Raw genomic sequence first — 19,948 nt, 5'->3', positions numbered from 1 at the left:
TAATATCACTGACTTCTAAAATGAAGAAGAAATGGCTGTTAAGAAGTATGTTGATAGATGAAACCAGGATGAGGGGCTTTGAGGAGTTGCTGAGATCTTTTTGCATGCTGGAAAAGGTTTAGTATAAAGAAAATGGGACCCCATTTGAATGGTGATCTATACCCTGTTTGTACTTTACAATTGTGCATGACTGACGGCATATTCCATTGGATCTTCTCAGTCTTAAAATTAGTCTGTGTTCCTCAGTGTGCATTTGTATATACTCAGGGTGTGTGTATATACACATAAATATACATGCCAGCATGCATACAGTGAGTGTATAAATGTATATCTTATGTTGTGTGAAGTTACATATTGCATGGTACGTTCATAGAATTGCTTGTAAAATTTCGACAGGAAAACCTGGGAAGGGAGACTTCTTCAGAAACTGGAAAATTAGACCCAGGCCAAAATAAAACTCTGAAGAGAACAAGAACTGCTCTGTGTTCCACCATCAGATTGCCAGGGAAAACGTTGTCAGTATTGCCAAAGGGAAAAACAAGGGCCCGTGTCTTATTTCTGTTTGTTACAGTGACTCTACCTACAAGTTAGATCTGTTTTTTTTTTTAAAGCACCCAAAACTTGCAAGCCGGGTTCGCTGTCTTGTGAAGCGGCAGTTTTAAGGCCTGTTCTTAAGACATTTATGACTCTCTAAGATTTTGGGCCTCGCCTTAGGCTCAGCAACATTTGAGTTGGTATATAGGAGATGCTATGAAAAAGATGCTGTGACCTTTGTGTGTCAAATCTTGCTGCAATTTAAAAACAAATCTCTGCATTTAATAAAAGCTGAAATAAGTTTGCTTTGCTATATGGTCAGACACGTATGTTTGCTATGTGTCTTTTGTTAAGCGTAACAAATTACTAAAGGTTCTTTTTTGCAGTTAAGGGGGAAACGACAACCAAACTATTCTGTATTCTTCCATTAAGCACCTGTCTTCTCCCTTAAACATAGGGGAGAAAAGCAAAACTTGTTTCAGTTAACTGTCTTAACCATACAACCATAATCAGTACAGCCTCCCATAACTAATTCCCACCCACTTTCCCAGAGAGACATTCACTGTGCATTTAAAAGGCTTTTTTTGTGGTTTAAATGTTGTTACATATTTTACAGCATTAGGATCTTTGGAATATTTTGACAACTGCAACAGTTCAATGAAGTTGGTAATTTCTTCTTTTAATTATTTTTCATTGAACAGATTTGGAGTTACATTTTTTTTAAAAAGCTTGTTTTTTCTCATGTCTTTCAACACAATGCTTAATGCTTTTGGCATACTTTTATATAATCATTGACTCTGTGGGTAGCAGCAGTTTGAATTTATTGGTGCCTAACTTTGACACAACAGTGTGGTGTATTCTTTCAGCTGGTGATCATGCGTGTGTGCCTGCACATCACTAGATGAACTGGTGCGTGTGGCTTCACAGGTTATCTGCAACACCCTCATCCACTTGTAGCATGGGAAATGAGGCTGGCTTTATGCATTTCATTGAGTAACGATGCTGGTACATATAAACTCCAGGGTTTTCTTTTCTTCCCTTATACTTAATATAGTACAAATATAGTACAAATAATGTCTCTTAGATTGTTTTGAGGCAATCTCTTTTAGATTACGGATCTAACTAAAGTTTTAAGCAGAGGCTTCTGTGGCATTAACCAAGGCCCGTTAAATTGAGGCACTCTTTTAAAAAAAATAAAAATAAAATTGCAACGTGTACTTCTTTCAAAGTGTCTGGCAAGATGGAGCTGTCTCGTTCTTGTCCCCAGCTCTGCATCTGTAGCCCTGTTAAATGCTGCCTTTAGGCCAGAGTGGCTTATCTCCGTAGCTCTTCGTGGCTGTGTTCCCACATTATCATTTACTTATTAAAAATTTGATTCCAGGACTCTAGATATTCCTGCCAAAAATAGACACTACCTATGGAAAAACACGTTAGCCAAAGGCCAGATCCAAAGGAAATACTCTTTAAATGTTTCAGTCTCTAAAATATTTGGGTTTCTATAAAATATCTGTAACAAGGTGGTGATTCTGTTGCTGCAGCTCCCATTATGAAAAGAATTCTGCACAGCTGACAGTAGATCATTTTTAAAATTTTAGATGATGACCCCTCCCTCTCGCATATACTTAATGACAGAGCCTGAATTCCCAGGCTACGATGCCCAGGCTTTGTTTGTTGCAAGAAGCAATAGCGCAATGCTAGTGTTTCTGTCAACAGCATTAATGGGTACAGTTGCCCCTGAATCTCCAGAGCATATTGTTGTGCAGAACTAGAGTTAAGGGGGGGGGTGTTTAACCCCCACAGCAGACACCAGAGGGCATAAAGATTGGGTCCAGTCCTTTACATTTCATTCGTTCCCTACTGGACACCACTTAATATTTTCCAGTTGTTAAAATCCTATATATTTTTAAATGTCTGCATAACTATGAAGAATATTTCTGCTAATCCAGTTTCTGTTACTCCATTAAGTTTCAGTCATCATGGTTGGGATACAAAGATGCTTGTGGGCAGGAGTGAGATTTTCTGTGCGTGCAGCAGGGCTTCCTGGATTAGTTTCCCCAACCGCTGTTTGTTAAGCTGTGTTGGAGAAGCCTCCTGGGACTTGTCCCCAACTTATTTATAACTGGCACTTATTTATAACTGTTAAAATAAGAGCATGTAAAATAAAGCTAGCCTTATTCAATGGTCTGCCCTATTCCTTTTGCATTAGTAACTTTTTATTAAAACTCTCTAGTATTCTTTGAGGTCTGTGTAAACAGTTTAGCCTCCTAACTTTAGGTAATTAGATTAATAAGTAAAAGTTAATTTAATGTTTAATAATATTAAAGTAGTAGTAGTAGTAGATAATTACATAAATTTGTTTTTTAAACTAATTAAAATTAGATCAAATGCTTTCTTTGTATTAACAAACTTTGTAAATATGTTTTCTTTCCTTTCAGCAAGGAGCAAATAATGCAGAGAAATTTGACTATGTAAGTGAGTCTTACACATTTTAAAACTTATTTCTGTATATAAGTTTGTAAGTGGCAGGTAATGTTTTATTGGTGTGTTCTGCATTTTCCCTTGTTTTCTGATTTGTGGGTACACTGGCTGTTAATCAGAATGTGTCAAATGAACATAATGAGTATACGCTTACGTAGTACTGAGTATGCACTTATATGCTACTTGTTGCTTAACACCAGTGAATGCTTCTTGTTGCTAGTTTATAATAAGCTCTTAGTGTACCTTTGAAAAAGCTGTTGTGATGCTTCTTCAACAGGTGATGCAGTTCATGAATAAGATGGCTGGAAATGAATATGTTGGGTTCAGTAATGCCACGTAAGTATGGGCTTTTGGGGGGGGGGGAGGTTTTTTTTCCCTATCAGACACCGCAAGCCTAGGTAGTGATGGATTAAAACGTGTGCAAAGGGCCTTTTTAAAAGGGTCTGCCGAAACTCTCATTTCAATGAGTTACACAAGCTAAATAGGGGAAAAGATTTGAAAGACATTTTGGTGCTGGAGCGAAAGAGGTTGTATCGCTGTGCGGCAGCCGCTGAAAATTCCTCTCTGTAATTTATGGACTCAGAACTTCACTCAAAGCCAGTTTGGTGTAGTGATTAAGAGAGGCAGAACTCTTATCTGGAGAACTGGGTTCAATTCCCCACTCCTCCGCTTGAAGCCAGCTGGGTGACCTTGGGTCAGTCGCCGCTGTCTCAGCCCCACCCACCTCAGGGTGATTGTTGTGAGGATAATAATAACACGCTTTGTAAACCGTTCTGAGTGTGGCATTAAGTTGTACTGAGGGCAGTAATTAAATCAAATGTTGTTGTTATTGTCATTATCGTGTAGTTGTTATGACCTGGGGAATGCTGTCTCTTGTTGAGGGATTGTAATTTTTTTAAGAGTCAGTTCATATATAATGCAAACCCATCACTTATTTTAACAGTACTTCTTTCCCCAGTCCCTGTCTTCAGTATCATCACCCCTCACCCCCTGCCGCCGATAATGCCAGTGACCTAGATGGTATCGCAGCCTGCTTAGCAGCGCTCGGCAGCTGCACCTGCTGTTGGCTGGTTGGGATGCGGGGGGGGGGGGTAGCTGCCCTGGGCCTCTGTGGCTGCTCTTGGCACAGCAGGCAGTCACCAGGTTACTGAACTGTGGCTAGTTTAGCTGAGCCATGGCTAGAGGTGTACAATTTCTAGAAATTTTGGAGCACAGGAAAGAACATTTTACCCCTGGGGTTTTTTTCCAGAAAAAAAGGAAATTTTGGGGGGGCGGGATTTCTTTTTCCAAAATTTTCCTTTTTATGTATAGTAATTGATTCCTCTTATTCTCTTTTCCACTTTCAAAAGAGGAATTCTCTTTGAGTGCTCATTAATTTATCTTTTGGAGTTTTTTAATTTTTATTGTGTGACACTTTGCAGCGGCTGACACTTTGCCTCCAAGTTGGCTGACACTAACCGGCTGGAGGAGGGGAAGGGGGCTCGGAGGTGAAGCCCGTTCCCAGCGTGGCTTCAAAGCCACGCCGGGAATGCACTTTATCTCCAAGTCTCCCCCCTCCCCTCCTAACTGGCTGGAGGAGGGGAAGGGGGCTCGGAGGCAAAGCCCGTTCCCAGCGCGGCTTCAAAGCCACGCCGGGAATGCACTTGGCCTCCAAGTTCTCCCCCTCCCCCATCCTAACCGGCTGGAGGAGGGGAAGGGGGCTTGGAGGCTTCAGCCTGCAACCGCCTCCCCTCTCCGGGCACTCTCCCCACCGCCTCCGTTCACCCGCAGGTGTCAGGGATGTCCTTGACACCTGCAGGCGAACGTAGGCGACGGGGATCGCAGGCTTCAGTCTGCACCTCAGGAGGCAGTGCGGCGGCAGAGGGCTCCAGGCTCCCGCCACTGCCACCACAGCAAGGGCAACCCCGCCGCCCAACTGATGTCCCTCCCCCTCTCCCTCCAACTAGGTAAGTGAGTGGGGGGAGGAGGGGTTGCCCAGGGGGGGTGGAGGGGTTCCCCAGTGTGGGTGGGATGTGGGGGTGAGGGAGTTGCCCCCCTCACTTCTGTATGCTCCGAATATTTATGGAGCATACCAAAGTGAGTAAAATAGCATAATTCCGAAATTTTTCCCCGCTTCAGGTTTACCCGAATATTTTCGGGCTGCACACCCCTAGTTACATATTGACCATGAAGTATAGACAAAACCCAGTGCTGGTACATGGTATATTTGCCACCTTTTGCTAATATAACTTAAATCTTGCTAACAATATTTTAATTATTTATTTAAGCTTGTCACTGAATAGAATATAGGAGAATGACATCTCCCTCTTTTATTTCTCTTGTCAGGCTGTTTTGTGATCTTGCTTGCAGTGGCTTAATAAAAATGTGGGAATTCGGGGATAATGATGGAGATGCGTGAAAACTGCAAGAAATTGTGTTTTCCAGATTAGTAGCTACTCATACAGTCTTGCTTTTGAAAATTACAAATAGTCCACCCAGAAGGACATCACCCATATCAGAAGCATTCAATATTTTGTCCACTTCTTAAAGTGCTTACTTTTTTTATTAGGTTCCAGTCTGAAAGGGAGAGTGGAGATCGAAATTTTGCTATAGGCTATTATCTAAAAGAGAAAAAGGTAAGTTTTGGATGAATGTAGTGGTGTATTACAAGATGATACTGTATCTGTGCTTCCCCATGAGTACAAAAATTAATGTTAGCTAGCAAAAAAAACCCACACAGAGCAAGTTCCTTTTGCCCTGCATACTCACTATAAAAGGGATGCAAAGCCAATCTCTAATGAGAGGAATACAAACATACCATAGAGCTGTAGTAACTGCTTTGAAAGTGTACTCAATACAGTCTGGTCAAAGTATACCTTTTCTTTTCCCAGGGCTGAACTCAGGAAAAACTAACTTGGTTTCACACCAGCAGAAGGCATTTCTGCATAGCACTGACTGGCTGTTACGTGTGACATTTTGACCCTGTCCTCTCCACATTCTCAAAGCAGTCTCCAACTTTTCAAAAAGTGCTTGTTGAAAGTGTTTTAAAATACAAAATTAGATGCCTTGCCTGAAGCGTGTTGAAAGGGCAAAACTAGCAATTGAATCTGTTTTGGGGACTTTTTAGATATTGAGGAGAAAGGAAGTTAAGACTCATCTCCCCCAGAAATAACCAGCTTGATATTAATTTGTGTGCTCTCAAAATCAGTTATTCTAATTAACTTCAGTGGGACTGATTGTTGATAGATTTCTGTTGAAATTAAGTTGGTGGGCTACTTGGAAATAATTACTGGCATGGTCTGGAGCGTCCGTTGTGGTATGACACTTAGGGAAGCAACTAGGAAGGGGGTATGAAGGAGACAGACCCCCCCCCCCAGATTGGTTTGGGTGGTGGAAGGAAAGGCCCAACGCAAGCTGAAATGGGTCTCATGCATCCTCCCCAAACTTTTACTCTGTGAAGTTCAACTGATATGTTTCTTTTTCCCAAAGAAGTAATTGCTGGGAAATGTACTTTGATTTTCATAGTTTTGTATAAAGATCCCTGAAGAAGCTTTACTACAAGTGTTCATTTTAAGGGATGAAATTAAATATGTGATATATCCAAGGCTGTGAGGTTACTTCTAAATAATGGTGACAACAACTTGAGTCCTGGTAACTTGAGTACTGGCAAGTGTTCAGTTTATTTGCCTTCTGCAGTATCTTGTAATATTCAGCTCAGATTTGTGTGTTAAATTCCGTAGTGTGTCACAGTGTGTTAAACTTGCTATATTGTTTTCCAGTGTTTCCCAGAAGGTACAGATATGGTTGGCATCCTGGACTTCTACTTCCAGGTAACAGCTTAGCCTTTAGCACTTCTATACCTTTCTATAGTTTTCGAAGAAAATCCAAAGGCACTTTAGAGACCAAAATTTTCCAGGCTATAAGCTTTCATGCATCAAAGCTTACTTCATGATGAAGTGAACTTTGACTCACAATCTCTTACTATCCTGGAACATTTTGTTGCTCTCTAAGGTGCCTCTGGACTCAGATTTAGTTCTGCCACTACTGATTAACACAGCTAACCCACCTGGGCAAGTGTAAGGTTGACTAACTGTTGACTTAAAATTATGGTCAACGGTAAACCCTAAAACGATACCAATTTTGTTACACTGCTGGTGAAATTCATAGTTCCTGAGTTCTCTTCGATAACTTTGTCAGCCCCAATCCAAGGAGACCATTATGACCCAAGAGTTCTCCCGCTTACCTGGATGCTTTCCAAAGGCTAGTGGTGAGTAGCTGAATTCCCCACTTCGGCTGCTGTTCCAGCCACGTCCTGGGAAATGTCGCTTTCACCAAGCACAATTTTGTAGCACAGTTTTGAAGCACAACTAAACATACACAGTGAGGCGAGCTTTTTCTTCAGTTTGCTGAATTTCCAACATTAGGATGGAGTTTATATACCACACCACTGCCAGGAAGGGGTCAGCGTACTCCCGTCTTGCACTGCACAACTTGAAGTCTGCGCTTGATACGTATCTTCTGACTCGCATCTCCCCGAACCTCAGCATTACACCACTGGGCTACTGAGGTTCAGGGGTCAAGTAAGCCGAAAGCTTACCCTGGGACCCTAAGCCAGCAGCGTTGCTCATTGCACGGGTGGAGGGGGGGGCAGGGTTTTCTCATTGCTCCTCGCCCTGGATGCCTGACAGGCCCTCGGTTCTTTTGTTAATATGAATTTGTCAGCTGATTCTCTAATGGGTGTTATATTTTGGATAGAAAGGAAAGTAATGTGGGATCCATCTCGAAGTTAGAACCGTGTTCAGCGTTGGGCTAATAGCAGAATAAATGGTTGATACGGGATTTTTCCTGCTGGCTAGCAAATAATTGCTTATATTGAACAATTTAAGTCAACAGTTTTCCTTTTCACTGAAATATGTTCTCCTCATTGACTGAGAACACCCGAGTACAGTTTTCCTTCCTAATCCAATTCTTTATTATAACATCGTCGTTCAGAAGCTATTACAATAGCCTGTAACCCACAGTAAATTTTCACCCATTCACTTGCATGATAATTTTCTTCGTAATTAGGAGACTGAAGGCGAATCCTTAACGGCTAGCTTTCTTTCTCCCAAGCTGTGCTCCATTGAAGTGACCTGTGAGTCGGCTAGCGTGATGGCGGCGACACTGGCGAACGGAGGGTTTTGCCCAATCACCGGCGAGAGGGTCCTGAGTCCTGAAGCCGTTCGAAACACTCTCAGTTTAATGCATTCCTGTGGCATGTATGATTTCTCTGGACAATTCGCCTTCCACGTAAGTACATTGCATTTTCAAACCGGCGTTTCGTAAGAGGGCTGTACTAAGATTCTCTGAAAGTGGACGGCTCGCTTTTATTCCGTAAAGGAAGGGACTCTAGGCTTTGACTACATATGCGTGGGGAGATCTGCTGAATGGTGTTGTGTCCTAGGTGCTAATTGGTTGGTCCAGGAATAAGACTGAGTGTGTGCAATTGTGTTTGCAGTGTCCGTTCCAGCGTTCCTTAAATACTGGAGCAGCTGTTGAGTCAGACAGCGGCTACGTGGCATTCAAACCGCAGAGCTGCTGGTTTCACGTGGCAAAGTCCAGTAGCCTCATATTGGCAGGAAAGATTGTAAGAGATGTGTTGGGAGAGCAGAGGAACTTAAATTTCCTTTTTGCTTTGTCCTGCTTCTCATTCTCTTTGCTTTCTTCTCACTTATTATTGACATGTGCACCATTCACAGATGAGCAGAGGTTTCTCTTGGCCTGTCCTTTTTTTCTTTCCAGAAGGTGTACTTGCTCTGCTTCCATCAAAATCTTGCATTGCATTACTCTCAACTTTTCCGTCTTAATTTTGTACGTAGGGGCCCAAGAGAAATATGATACAAAGGTTTATTCTGTATCCTGTCCATGTGGTCATGCCCTCGTTCTTCACCTTAGCTTGTAGCTCATTTCTTTGAAATCCATAAACCATCTGAATGCCTTGAAGTCTCATCATTGGCATAGCAACAGCAGCACTGCTGTCTCAATAGTAAACTTGCTGCATCTGTAGCGGCCTGCTGAACACCACTAAAGCCCCGATTGATGCTGCATAATGTACTCGTTGGTTTGTTTGTTTCGCATAGGTTGGTCTTCCTGCAAAATCAGGGGTTGCCGGTGGCATTATCTTGGTGGTTCCGAACGTGATGGGGATGATGTGCTGGTCACCTCCTCTGGACAAGATGGGCAACAGTGTTAAAGGGATACATTTCTGTCATGTAAGCAGGACTTCCTTGAACCACGCCCTCCCCTCCCCCCTTCATTAGTCTTTCTGCTTGTACACCTGCCTTAGGCTTCCTCCTTGTTGAATCTAAAGATCAGAAGTGAGGTTCTGTACTTGAAAGGCAAATTATTGAAAAAGGGGAATTTGTCACAATTTCTCTTAAGTTTGTGTAGGAACAGTGAATCCAGACCTTTGCCAAATTTTCACGCTGTCCTTGGACAGTTGGAGTCAAGGGCAGGTATTTTCGACACGAAGGAAACCTTTTGTGCCCGTTTCTTGCAGACGGCTACTCCAGTGGCCCGCAAATTTAACACTGTTTGCTGTTCGAGCATTGTTACTATCATGCCAAGACTAGCTTTTATAGTTTATACTTGGACAGTGGATAATTCTGGTCTTTAGGTGATTAAAACATAATTTATACACCATTTTGCTGTGCCAAATAATGTGGTGTTCTGGTCATTGCAGGAACTCGTTTCTCTGTGCAATTTCCATAATTATGACAACTTGCGGCATTTTGCAAAGAAGCTTGATCCTCGTAGAGAAGGTGGCGATCAACGGGTAAGTCCCAGGTATTTAGCGATGCCTCGTGTTTACTGTGCATGCTAGTTGCTTCCTGTTCTCCGTATAAGATTGCTCAATGACATGTATTGCATCAATACTTACATTCCAAGTGTACAAATTCAGCTTACATCAGGTACCACATGTGCAGTGCTGGCCACTGGCTTTTAATGCTTTGCCTTCTATAATAGTCACCTGGTGTGTGGTAACGCTTCTTGTTGTATCCTTGGGTTAACTTCAAGGAAATCTGTGATAGGAGTTCACTTGCCGCTTAGCGGTAGGCCTAACATCCTTCTGTGTCAGTGACTGCGTAGGAAAATCAGCCAAGACTATACAAGTGTGTTCTGGGCTCTTCAGCGAATATGGTGTTGATTTGTAGGTGTGAAGTGGAAAGGCTCTTCACTGAGTTTTTATTGAGAGCTTGAAACAATACAATGTCCCTAAATATAATAAAGGTAAATTTTCAGTAACAATAGAGGCCCGGAGATGGACGAGAAAAGAGCATTGGCGCTTTTCTCAGTACGCAGTTTGGCAGCGGCGAACAGTCTTCTCCAACCTCTGAGGTTTCTGCCTGCAGTAGGAAATACGAAACGTGAAGGAAATGTATGTCTCCCAGTTAATTTTTCTTCTTAATGTCTTTGCTGGGACTCGAAAGTGTATTGAGTACACACCTAAGAGCCTCTGGTCTGAGTAATGCTCTTCTGAGGCCACTTTGAGGAATAATGTTTTTTAATAAGGAGCCTGCAGTCAAGTATGAAAGGGCCTTTGAACCCAAAGTTTTGGTTGGTTGCTCCTGCGAAGCCTCTGAGTCCATGGCTTTCAGAACAAAGACTGGTTGACTTAGGGAGGAAAAGTATTGCTTTGCAGAAGTTCCATAACTGCATCTGAAAGCATTACATATACGTTTCAGACGTAAGAGGTGGCGGAGGGTTAGCAGCCAGCTAGTGCTGATCGCTAAATATCAGTAATACTAGAATGTTTCTTTTCACTGGTAAACTAATAAATCATGTATGTTGCTTGAACAACTAGCATTCCTTTGGACCGTTGGACTGTGAAAGCCTTCAGCTCGAACTTGCATTAAAAGAGACTGTGTGGAAAAAAGTGTCACCTGAGTCAAATGAGGACATCTCCACTACTGTAGTGTATAGAATGGAAGGTCGGGGAGAGCAGAACTAAAGGAGCGGGTTCTAGTTTCAGAGAGTCTGTGTTTACTCTTTAAACATGCTCCAGTTCCACTAGATTGCGGAGTTCCAAATATTTCAATCTTGTGGGTTTTTTTGTTTTCCTTGATTTGTAAATAATGTTTGAGATACCAAAAATTAGTATCTGATTAATTACAAATTTCTCTAGTTGCTTTTTTTTTTTTTTTTTAGAAAGCACTAGGGTGGGGGGAAGCAAAGTGAAAATATATCCAGTTCTGTCTAAAAAATTTCCATTGTATTGTGTTCATAAGGAATGAACTCAAAAGGGAAATTCTGTAAATAGTATACAAAAACTTGCAGTGCAGCAGATGAAAAGGCATAATAAATGGCAGAAGTTGATGTAGAAACATTAATTCCCAGACAGTTTAAACAGAGGCCAAATTTCAAAGTTGTCAGGTTCTTCTGCATTCTTTAGCAGACAGTAGTCCTCTTGTTAAACTGTTAATGGGAAAAAACCAATCTTAATATCTTTCTCCTAAAGGCCTTGGGATGGATTCCTACTACCATGAGTAGGAGGGAGCCGGCTGCTAGTGCTCTTCTTCAGATGCTTGCACAAGGGTGCAGACAATAGGTAGGTTGTGTAGTTGTTCTCCATTCCTCTTGCTTTTATGAGGTCTTGTGCCTGAGAGACAGTATGTTTCTTGCACTGCACTCCATTGCAAGGTTTGAAAGTCTTTCTTACAAAAGACTTCCATGCATGGAATGGCATCTTTTGCATCTGCCCCATTTACTCAAAAGCAAGTTGTTGCCCTCTGCTACTCAATTTCAGTAAAGCCCATTATTTAACTTGTGCAATGTGGGCGAGGCTGAAAACAGGTCAAGATAGCAAGGTTTTCTTTTTCCAAACGTTATATAGCAGTATGTAAAAAAGCTACTTAAATATATGACATATGAATATTAAAATGTACCACAATATAAAAAATAGCATTCCCAAATTAATAGTAGCATATTGGAACAGTGTCTTTTAGAGGTGGGCACGATCCGGGAAAAACCTGAACCGTGTGGTTTGTGGTTCGCCATGTTTCACGAACCACGAACTTTCACGAACTTGCCCAGTTCGCAAACCGGTTCATTTGGTTCGTGAAAACGTCACTTCTGGGGCTGCAGAAAGCCCATCCCCTCCGTTGCCCAGGGAACTGATCGCTTGGCACCAGGCTGTCTGTAGTGATGAACCAAAAAACGAACCAAATGACCCGGCCTAAAGTTTGTGGTGGTTTGTCAGAAATGGGCTCTGACAAACCGCCTGCTCGCAAACCACGAACCAGCCTGGTTCTGATGAATTTTGGTTCATATTTCGGTTTGTGCCCACCTCTAGTGTCTTTTATATTGAGTCATTTACTCATGAAGCCTATGAAGTTGACTGTAGCTTAGGCAGAAAAGCTCAAGTTACCTGAGAATTATGTCAGAAACTTGTGTCATGTGTTATGCCAGAAACTTATATCATGTGTGTTAAGAGAGTATTTGGGTTGCATAAAATTTCAGGAGCGGTAAAGGTGTAACTTCACCCATGATTGTCTGAGATCAGGGTGAGCAGAGAAACAGCTGATCACTAATGCACACCACTGTCCAATTTCAGGTAGACCCCTTGGCCCTTTTGGGTCATTCTGGGATTCTGATGAAGAAGTAGACTAACGCTATCTGCAAAGGCACTTCTTACGTTCTTAAGCAAGAAGGAAACTCGGGATCACTTAAAACAAATTAGCTCTGGGATCCAGTTTGCTAGTTGGAGTCTGGTGCGTTGGGAGATCCCAACTATGCAAATTTGCCTTGTTTTAATTTTAAAGCACGCTCAGAAATTGTGAGGGTTAAGTTGATCATGCAGAATTGATGCAAGCCTAGATTGGGGTCACTCACACTCTCACATTGTCATGAGGCAGTGAGAGAGAGAGGATTTAAGTTGCTACATTGCAGTCCTGTGCAGAGGAACTGCAGTCTAAGTGCACTGTTCAGAAGTCATTTTCTCCCCTCCCCTTGCTTTAGTGGAGGTGGATTCTCCCCCGGCGTTTTTCCCTACACCTCTCCTTAAGGCAGAGATTCTCTTACTGTAGCTTGAGACCCGGAAGTGTGTTGTGGCTCTCACAAGTGGGTCCCAGAGGCGAGTAGGAGGCTCAGTGGTCAATCTGGGTTCGCCTCTGCAGAATGTACAAGAAATATAGCAGAAGGCATGAAAAATAAACTATAAACCTGTTCACCATTATTTGATGCGAGATTCCTGTGTTGTATGTCAGGGAGGGAGAAAACCGTGTGGAATTCCTGCTGGGTTTTTTGGCACCCACTGGCAAAGTACATTTAGAAGGGGTTTACACTTCAAGATGTTTGAAATGTACTGCCCTACAGATACCTGCCCCACTCTTTGAATAGGATATGCCTGCTTGATAGTGACCCCCAGAAGTCTAGGACGTCCTTACTCTGGCATTGAAAGTTTCAGGTGGGTCTAAAGTAGAAGAGTAAGATTTGGGATTTGGGTTAAGCAGCACCTTAGAGACCAACTAGATTTCCAGGGTAGGAGCTTTCGAGAGGGAGCTTTGCTCATGCCTAAGAAAGAAAATGGTTCCGACCACATCAAAATGAAGGTTGGACCGGAGTGGATGGGCTCCTCTAACTTGTGTCAGTTGTCTGGCAGCCAGGGGGGGAGAGGGGGTTGCATCTCAAAGCATTTGGCAGCAGAAAATTGACCTCCCATATTTTACATCCATGCGTTTGCTGACGGAGCAAATTATTTTCCTTTATTAACATAGGCTTGGATCCCAAGTTGCTTGTTTGTCAGCCCAGTAGCAGCCCCTCTGGTTGAATGGCTTTTCCACCTGGAGATTTTTGCTGGTTCCTCTCACACTTCCTTTGGGTGCACTGAGCCAGAGAAATACAATTTTAGCATGGGGGAGCACAGGAGGCTTCGCTGGAGGGGGAGACGGAGAAGTTGCCTTACTGTAGTGAAACCACACTCACGCGGCTTAGGATTCAAGCCATAATGCCTACTCCTACACCGGCATGCAAGACACAGGTTTCATTCAGGAGGCTGAAAGTGGTCTTTGAGCCTTCCTCATAGGGTGAGCGTCCTTCATAAAGAATAGAGTTTGGTGACAAAAAACTAGCTGAGAATCGCTGTACACTGACCTGTACAACAGCCTGAAAGAGCAGGTTATGAGATTAGTCAGCTAATAGAGAACATTGGCTGTATTTCAGTAAAAATTATGTTGTTAAAAAGTTGATAGAATATTAAATGTTTTTGTTGCAATATCTTAATAAAACTTTAGTATACGTCTGTGTTAACAGCAACTCCAGTTCTTGATATTTAAGTATTATATTTATCGTTTCCCCGCCCCTCTTCTTCCCCTTGCTGGCTTCATTAATGTTTCCCTGAAATGTAAACTTTGTTTTGGCTTGTGTTTGTTTTTGGCCTCAGTTTCAGTCACCTATTTTGTGTTCATATTTCATTTGCATTGTATGTTTATGTATCTTCAGCACATACACTTTTGTATTATAATAAATATATTTTAAGCCGATCATTTTGTATTTTTCTTTTTTAAATGCATTGTTAGCATACCTTGCAGCTAGGAATATCACCCCTGCCAGATTTTACATTTTTTTAAAAAAAAAGAGTCTGTATCCTGCGTGAATGTGATCATCATAATCTTAACATTTAATTGTCAGTTATGCTTGAGTAAGAATGTCGTGGTTTGTAACTGTAATTTTGATATTGCTTCAACTTGTTACTTTTTCCAAGTGTTTCAATTTTCATGTGTAGCGGAAGAACCACGTGCAGTTTTCCATACACCCATTAGGGCTTTCCCGCCCTGTTTTCACCACACCCCCCTCCCTGAGCTAACCCTGGGGCACACCTCTGGAATGGTACATAATGGTGGTGGGGGGGGGGACAAATTAGAAATCTTCTGTGCCTGAGCAGAAATGCCGTTTGCTTGTTTGCTGGACTTTTGGGAGCTGCCCAAGTTCTAGGCCTTACTTGGTTTGTAGCATTCTGAGCCTTAACGAGCATCCTCCAAAGAACCAATCATTCACGTGCAGGGAAGAAGTGAGCACACAGCTGAAGGTTTTCTTTCCTCTTTGTTCTTCATCAAAGCGTTTTCTAAAGACCCAAGGCTCGTGAAGATGAACAAGAGTTTGTCTTTGACGTTGGGAACTGTGATGCAAACCCTCTCCCCTGTTCTTCCCCTGTTTCTCGTCCATGGGCATACCTTGGAGTAGGACCTTTCGTCTTCATGCTCCTTGCTGCATTTTAACAGATTAGAAGTAAATGAAAACTGTCGCAGAAAAGATTTATCAGAAATGTGGAAACAGCTTTAGGGAATAAGATGTGGAGGGGAGATACAGGGAAGGCAAGGCACACATGTTCCTTGTGTATTTTTCTTACCTTTTTGGGGTCTTGATACATACATGTCATTGAGTATTGTGAGGCAGTGTGTGCTTAGTCATTGCATCTGTTGTAAGAGTCTCTTGAATAAGACTTTAGGGAATTTCATGTTTACATGCTTTAAAAATGATCCGATGTGTTTCAAAACATTTCACAATATAAAGTTGTCTTTTCCCAATAAAAATTCGCATCATGTGCGAATTAAGCCTGTGTATATAGAAAGAAAATATAGTTTCATTTTCCATAGTTTTCTGGATGTGACTTTCAATGATTTATTTGAACTGGGGAATTTATAGTTGTTTAAAGTATTCATAGATAATAACCAAAAGTGAAATGAAAACTTGTTTGTGAAATTGAAATGCCTTATAGGATTCACCATCATGTAATGTAGCCGTGGCTGCTAACAAAGACGACTTTTCTTAAAATGTAGTAGTCAAATTCATGTTAGGTAAGTCTGTTAGTGGAAGATAGTCCACAAACAGACTTACCTAATGGCATCTGTGTTTGGATGTGGTATATCTCTCAGCACCTGTTGCTGGGGTCAACCAAAGATGACTACTTACTGATTCAGAGTGTTTTTGAGGCATTTTGCTAATAGTCATGGTGTAATAGGATGCTTTGGTCCATCCCGGTATGGGTTCCCTTGTGTTCTTTAAAAAAAAAACAAAAAAAACCCCATTGGCCTGTCACCCAGTATGGTCTAGTAGATCTGTATAAACCAGTATAAGGAAAGGAACATGTGAAGTGTAACTTGAAGGTGTGGCTTTCGAGTTCATGTATGTTGTGTGCTCCAGCAAACAGAAAAAGATTTTCCGAGTCTGGTTTGCAACATCTGTTTTTTCACATTCTGAAGATGTTCTGTCCCCCTTTGTTTGCTGATTGCTCCAAGCAGCAGTGGTCTTACCCAAATTCTTGTACTCTACAGTCAAGGTTCCTTTTAAGATACAAGCAGTCAAAGCTGAAGTCAAATGCATGCTTCAGTCAGCTCAAATCAAGGCCCCTAACTTTGCTCAGAGTGGGCCATTGCACGCTCAAGGCAATCCTTAGCTTAGCCATGAGATATCTTTTTGTTTTAGTCAACACCCATGTCTTGAGAAAAGGTTTGTGGAACTCAGACTCGATCCCCATTGTCCTTTTTTAAAAAATTGCCTGTCTATAGCTGATTCCACACACATTGGATAACGCACTTCCAATGCATTTTATCAATCATTTGAGGTGGGTTTTTTGTTCCGCACACGAAAAAATCTGTTCCAAATGATCTATAAAGAGGATTGGAAGTGCATTATCCGACGTGTGCGGAATCACTCTGTTTTAAGGTACAGTCTTGATTTTTCTGAGCTTCATACAGCTGCTAGCTCTGAAGCCAATTTTATCCCACCCAGTTCTCAGAGACAAATGTTTTTTTTTTTTTAAAGAAATATGTATCTTACTGCTTCATCTTTTCACCAGATTTATTCTCCAGTACATCTTGAATATACTCTTTCAAGCTTTCTTTAATCCACTTACTTTGACCATTAACAAAAGAGGTCAGTGTGTGATCTCTTTTGTCAACAGTACTCTTCTATGAACTGATGTGTAGATCTCTGCAGGATTGCGTCCCTGAAGTTCAAATGAATAGAAGACTTGTTAGTATGTCCTTCATACCAGAATAAAATTCTCAAATGAAGTTTGTATATGTGGTTATCTAAATCGAAGAGGGTTCCATGTCTGGTTGGGTTCATGTAACCAAAGTCATTTAACTTATTTGAACATTGAATGAACAAGAAAGACCCATCTTCGTACAAATTAAGCATGCCTGTCATGACCATTGGCTCTTGCGATTTGGAAAATTAAGTGTGCGTTTGATTGATTTGCCTACTTTAATAAAACTAGCCACAACTCACTTCTAATGACACATCTATACCAGCCTGTTCTAAATTCGGGATTTTAGGGTCAATAAAGTGTCTTGGTGACTAGTTGTGTCATAATACACCACTAAAGTAGGATAGCCAAAACCTTTTCTCTGTTTGATACTCCAATCTTTACACAATCTCTGCATTTTTATTTTCCCAGGTAAGTTTATTGACTTGGCTTGACTGTGACTTGTTTGTTCAATAAATTGAAAACCTATAAAAACAACACACACACACACACACACACACACACACACAGAGTACTTATGATTATTGACTTTGATTGAAACTAACATCACAAACTATGATATATGGACAGTCCCACTCGTCAAGTTCTCTCTCAGTATCTTAATTTCAAAGAGATCATTCAGGTGATTTGAGTTGCCACGATGCTTAATTCTCATGTCTTCAGTAATATTTCACTTAGTGTAAATGCAAACTAGCTGTGGCTTATCAGAGTTCTGAGCTCAGAATAAATGATTTATCTTAAAACCTACATGAGAGCCAGAGCAACATGCTGGTGTGTCTGCTCAGGACGCCATCTTCATTAACATACTGATTGATGGATCCTTAATACTAAAATCTAAGGCTGCACCCTGGTACAAATTAATTAAATTGGACGATTTTAGATCTGCTTATTTAGTTAACATTTCCACTTACAGTCTCAGAGTCTCTCTTACTGCCTTGCAATTTCAAACCGTGGAAACGGCCCTTTTGGCTGGCCGCCACTCTCACACCCCAGTGAAAAACTGTGTTTGCATCTGTGGGTCGCTTGCAGGTGAGGATCTGCCCCGTTATTTGTCCGCTATATAGGGTGCTGAGAGATAAATTTTTGGCTGGTATTCTATTTGCCGTGAATGCATATCCTGAATCTGAGAAGATCGTGTTTCTGTTATCAGGTAATGATACTTACATATCCTATAGAGTCTCTCAGTTTGCTCTCAAAGCCAAGATTAGATCTAGGGCGGCACTGACCGGGGCAGTTTCATGATCTTTTTGGTCAGAATAGTCTCATTTTATTTTTAACTGTTTTAGACTAAATTTACCACTAGATTTTAAAGTTTTTATTAGCTATTGTGTCTTCCAGTTTTGCAAACTTGTAATGGCCAGTGGCCGTTCTGATTCTCGTTCTGTAAACGAAAAAATGTCTGCTCGCACAAGAGAAGTACATTATTCCTTGCAGAGCTGCTGCTTCCCTGTACTTCTTCCCACTCTCTTCCTAGGGGTTTCCTGCTCTTCTGGAGAAGCTTTTCAGAGGGCTGACAAGGGAAGGGGCCGTCATCTGTACAGTGAGCACCTTTCAGTCCCAGTTTGCCTCAAACACACCATTAAAAGTGTTCTTCTTGAGCACTTCTGAAAGCTCAAGGGTTCTACCTCGGATGTGTGCTTGCCATATTTTACTAATAATAAGATTGTTATCGTTAGAGAAATTTCATCTTATGTATTCCAGAAGGCCTCAGATCTGTTTCCCAAATATTCTGTTAACTTACTTCTCTCTTCTAGAAAAACCTCTTATGCTTCCTCGTGAGACTCCTCCTTTGATCCTTGCTCTGTCATCTGCTTACATGTTGAATGGAATTTTTCTGGGCTTCGCTTGGTTTCTCTGCATTTCCTATGTGGGTCTTCTCTGTCTCAATTAACAGAACTTTTAATCAATCTCTGTGAGAGAACATCCCCATTTCTGTTTGAGGCCCAGTGCTTTGCTTTAAGGTGCTGATTTGAAATTGTATATGCAGTCAGAGGGTAGCGAAGGGAGCCTGTAGGTTGCTCCGTGACTGCTAACCATCATACGGCTTTACCAGCTGAGAGAGGGACAAATTCATCTAGACCCGAGTTCCACAATTATTCCATAATGGTTGGTTTCTCTTGTCTTATGGTTTCCCACTTGCGTTCGCTTCTGCTAAGGGGTGATGTGACACTTCATTTTCTTTTGTTTCTTCAGTTCCTCCGCTTTTCAAGGCCCGCTATGTTGCTGCCTTTCCGTACTCATTTTGGTCTGCCTTTTAGTCATCTCAGATGCTACCTAGAATTCCGATACAGTCACTGTATTTGATGATGGGGAAGTGGCATCGGGTGGCCAATGAAGCCAAAAGTAGAAAAACCATCGGACGGTTATCCTGAGCATTGTAGCCTGTGAAAGCTTGACTAAGAATAGGTTTTGAATATATGGAATATTAAGCTTTATTAATTTACATTTTAGGGACACTAGCATATTTTTTCTGCTCACCAACAGTTAAACATCATTATAATTGATGGAGCCCATTCGAATTTTGCATTAGCTGGCGTGCCAGTTATTTAGTTGACATCGACCGTACCCTTTGTTTCTGGGCAAGATGTACCAAGACTGCTATCAATATTGTCAGCAGACGCGCTAAGAATTTTGGAAAACAAGAAAACCAACGCATGCCAATTACAGCATGGGGAGGGGTTCCAGTGGGAAATACAAGCCTGAACTTGCCACCCAGACAATTTCGTTCACCTCAGACATAGTAAGGATCTTTGTGCAGAAGATGACCATGCTGTTTTGTTTCCCGGTTCAAAATGTTTAGTGCTGGTTGTGAGAAGATAAAAAGAATATGCTTAGAATAACACACACCACCCCCTGTGCAGGGGGCAGTAAATCCTAATGTTTCTTCCCAGAACATAAGGTGATCTGCGAGCAAACCAAAGGAAACTTGAG

At 41.7% G+C, this 19,948-nt stretch overlaps 1 protein-coding gene across 6 annotated transcripts in view; it reads left to right on the top strand.

Moving 5' to 3' along the window:
- GLS (glutaminase) overlaps window positions 1–19,948 on the top strand; it is an 88,701-nt gene that overhangs the window by 35,023 nt on the left and 33,730 nt on the right. Inside the window, exons 8-16 of one of the 6 annotated variants that reach the window (XM_054970527.1) lie at window positions 2,970–3,002; window positions 3,290–3,348; window positions 5,561–5,627; window positions 6,771–6,821; window positions 8,104–8,280; window positions 9,111–9,242; window positions 9,713–9,805; window positions 11,489–11,578; window positions 14,411–14,510. In XM_054970527.1, the coding sequence (XP_054826502.1) occupies window positions 2,970–3,002; window positions 3,290–3,348; window positions 5,561–5,627; window positions 6,771–6,821; window positions 8,104–8,280; window positions 9,111–9,242; window positions 9,713–9,805; window positions 11,489–11,578 (702 nt within the window). In that variant the 3' untranslated portion in view covers window positions 14,411–14,510. Of the gene's footprint in view, window positions 1–2,969; window positions 3,003–3,289; window positions 3,349–5,560; window positions 5,628–6,770; window positions 6,822–8,103; window positions 8,281–9,110; window positions 9,243–9,712; window positions 9,817–10,834; window positions 14,511–19,948 lie in introns of those variants that run through there. The other 5 variants (XM_054970526.1, XM_054970525.1, XM_054970528.1 and 2 more) reach the window with 5 other exon arrangements.

The sequence above is a fragment of the Eublepharis macularius genome, chromosome 2, assembly GCF_028583425.1.
Source record: "Eublepharis macularius isolate TG4126 chromosome 2, MPM_Emac_v1.0, whole genome shotgun sequence".
NCBI classification, from domain to species: Eukaryota; Metazoa; Chordata; class Lepidosauria; order Squamata; family Eublepharidae; genus Eublepharis; species Eublepharis macularius.
The sequence above is the reverse complement of the archived record's forward strand: the minus strand, read 5'-3'. Positions and strand labels throughout refer to the sequence as shown.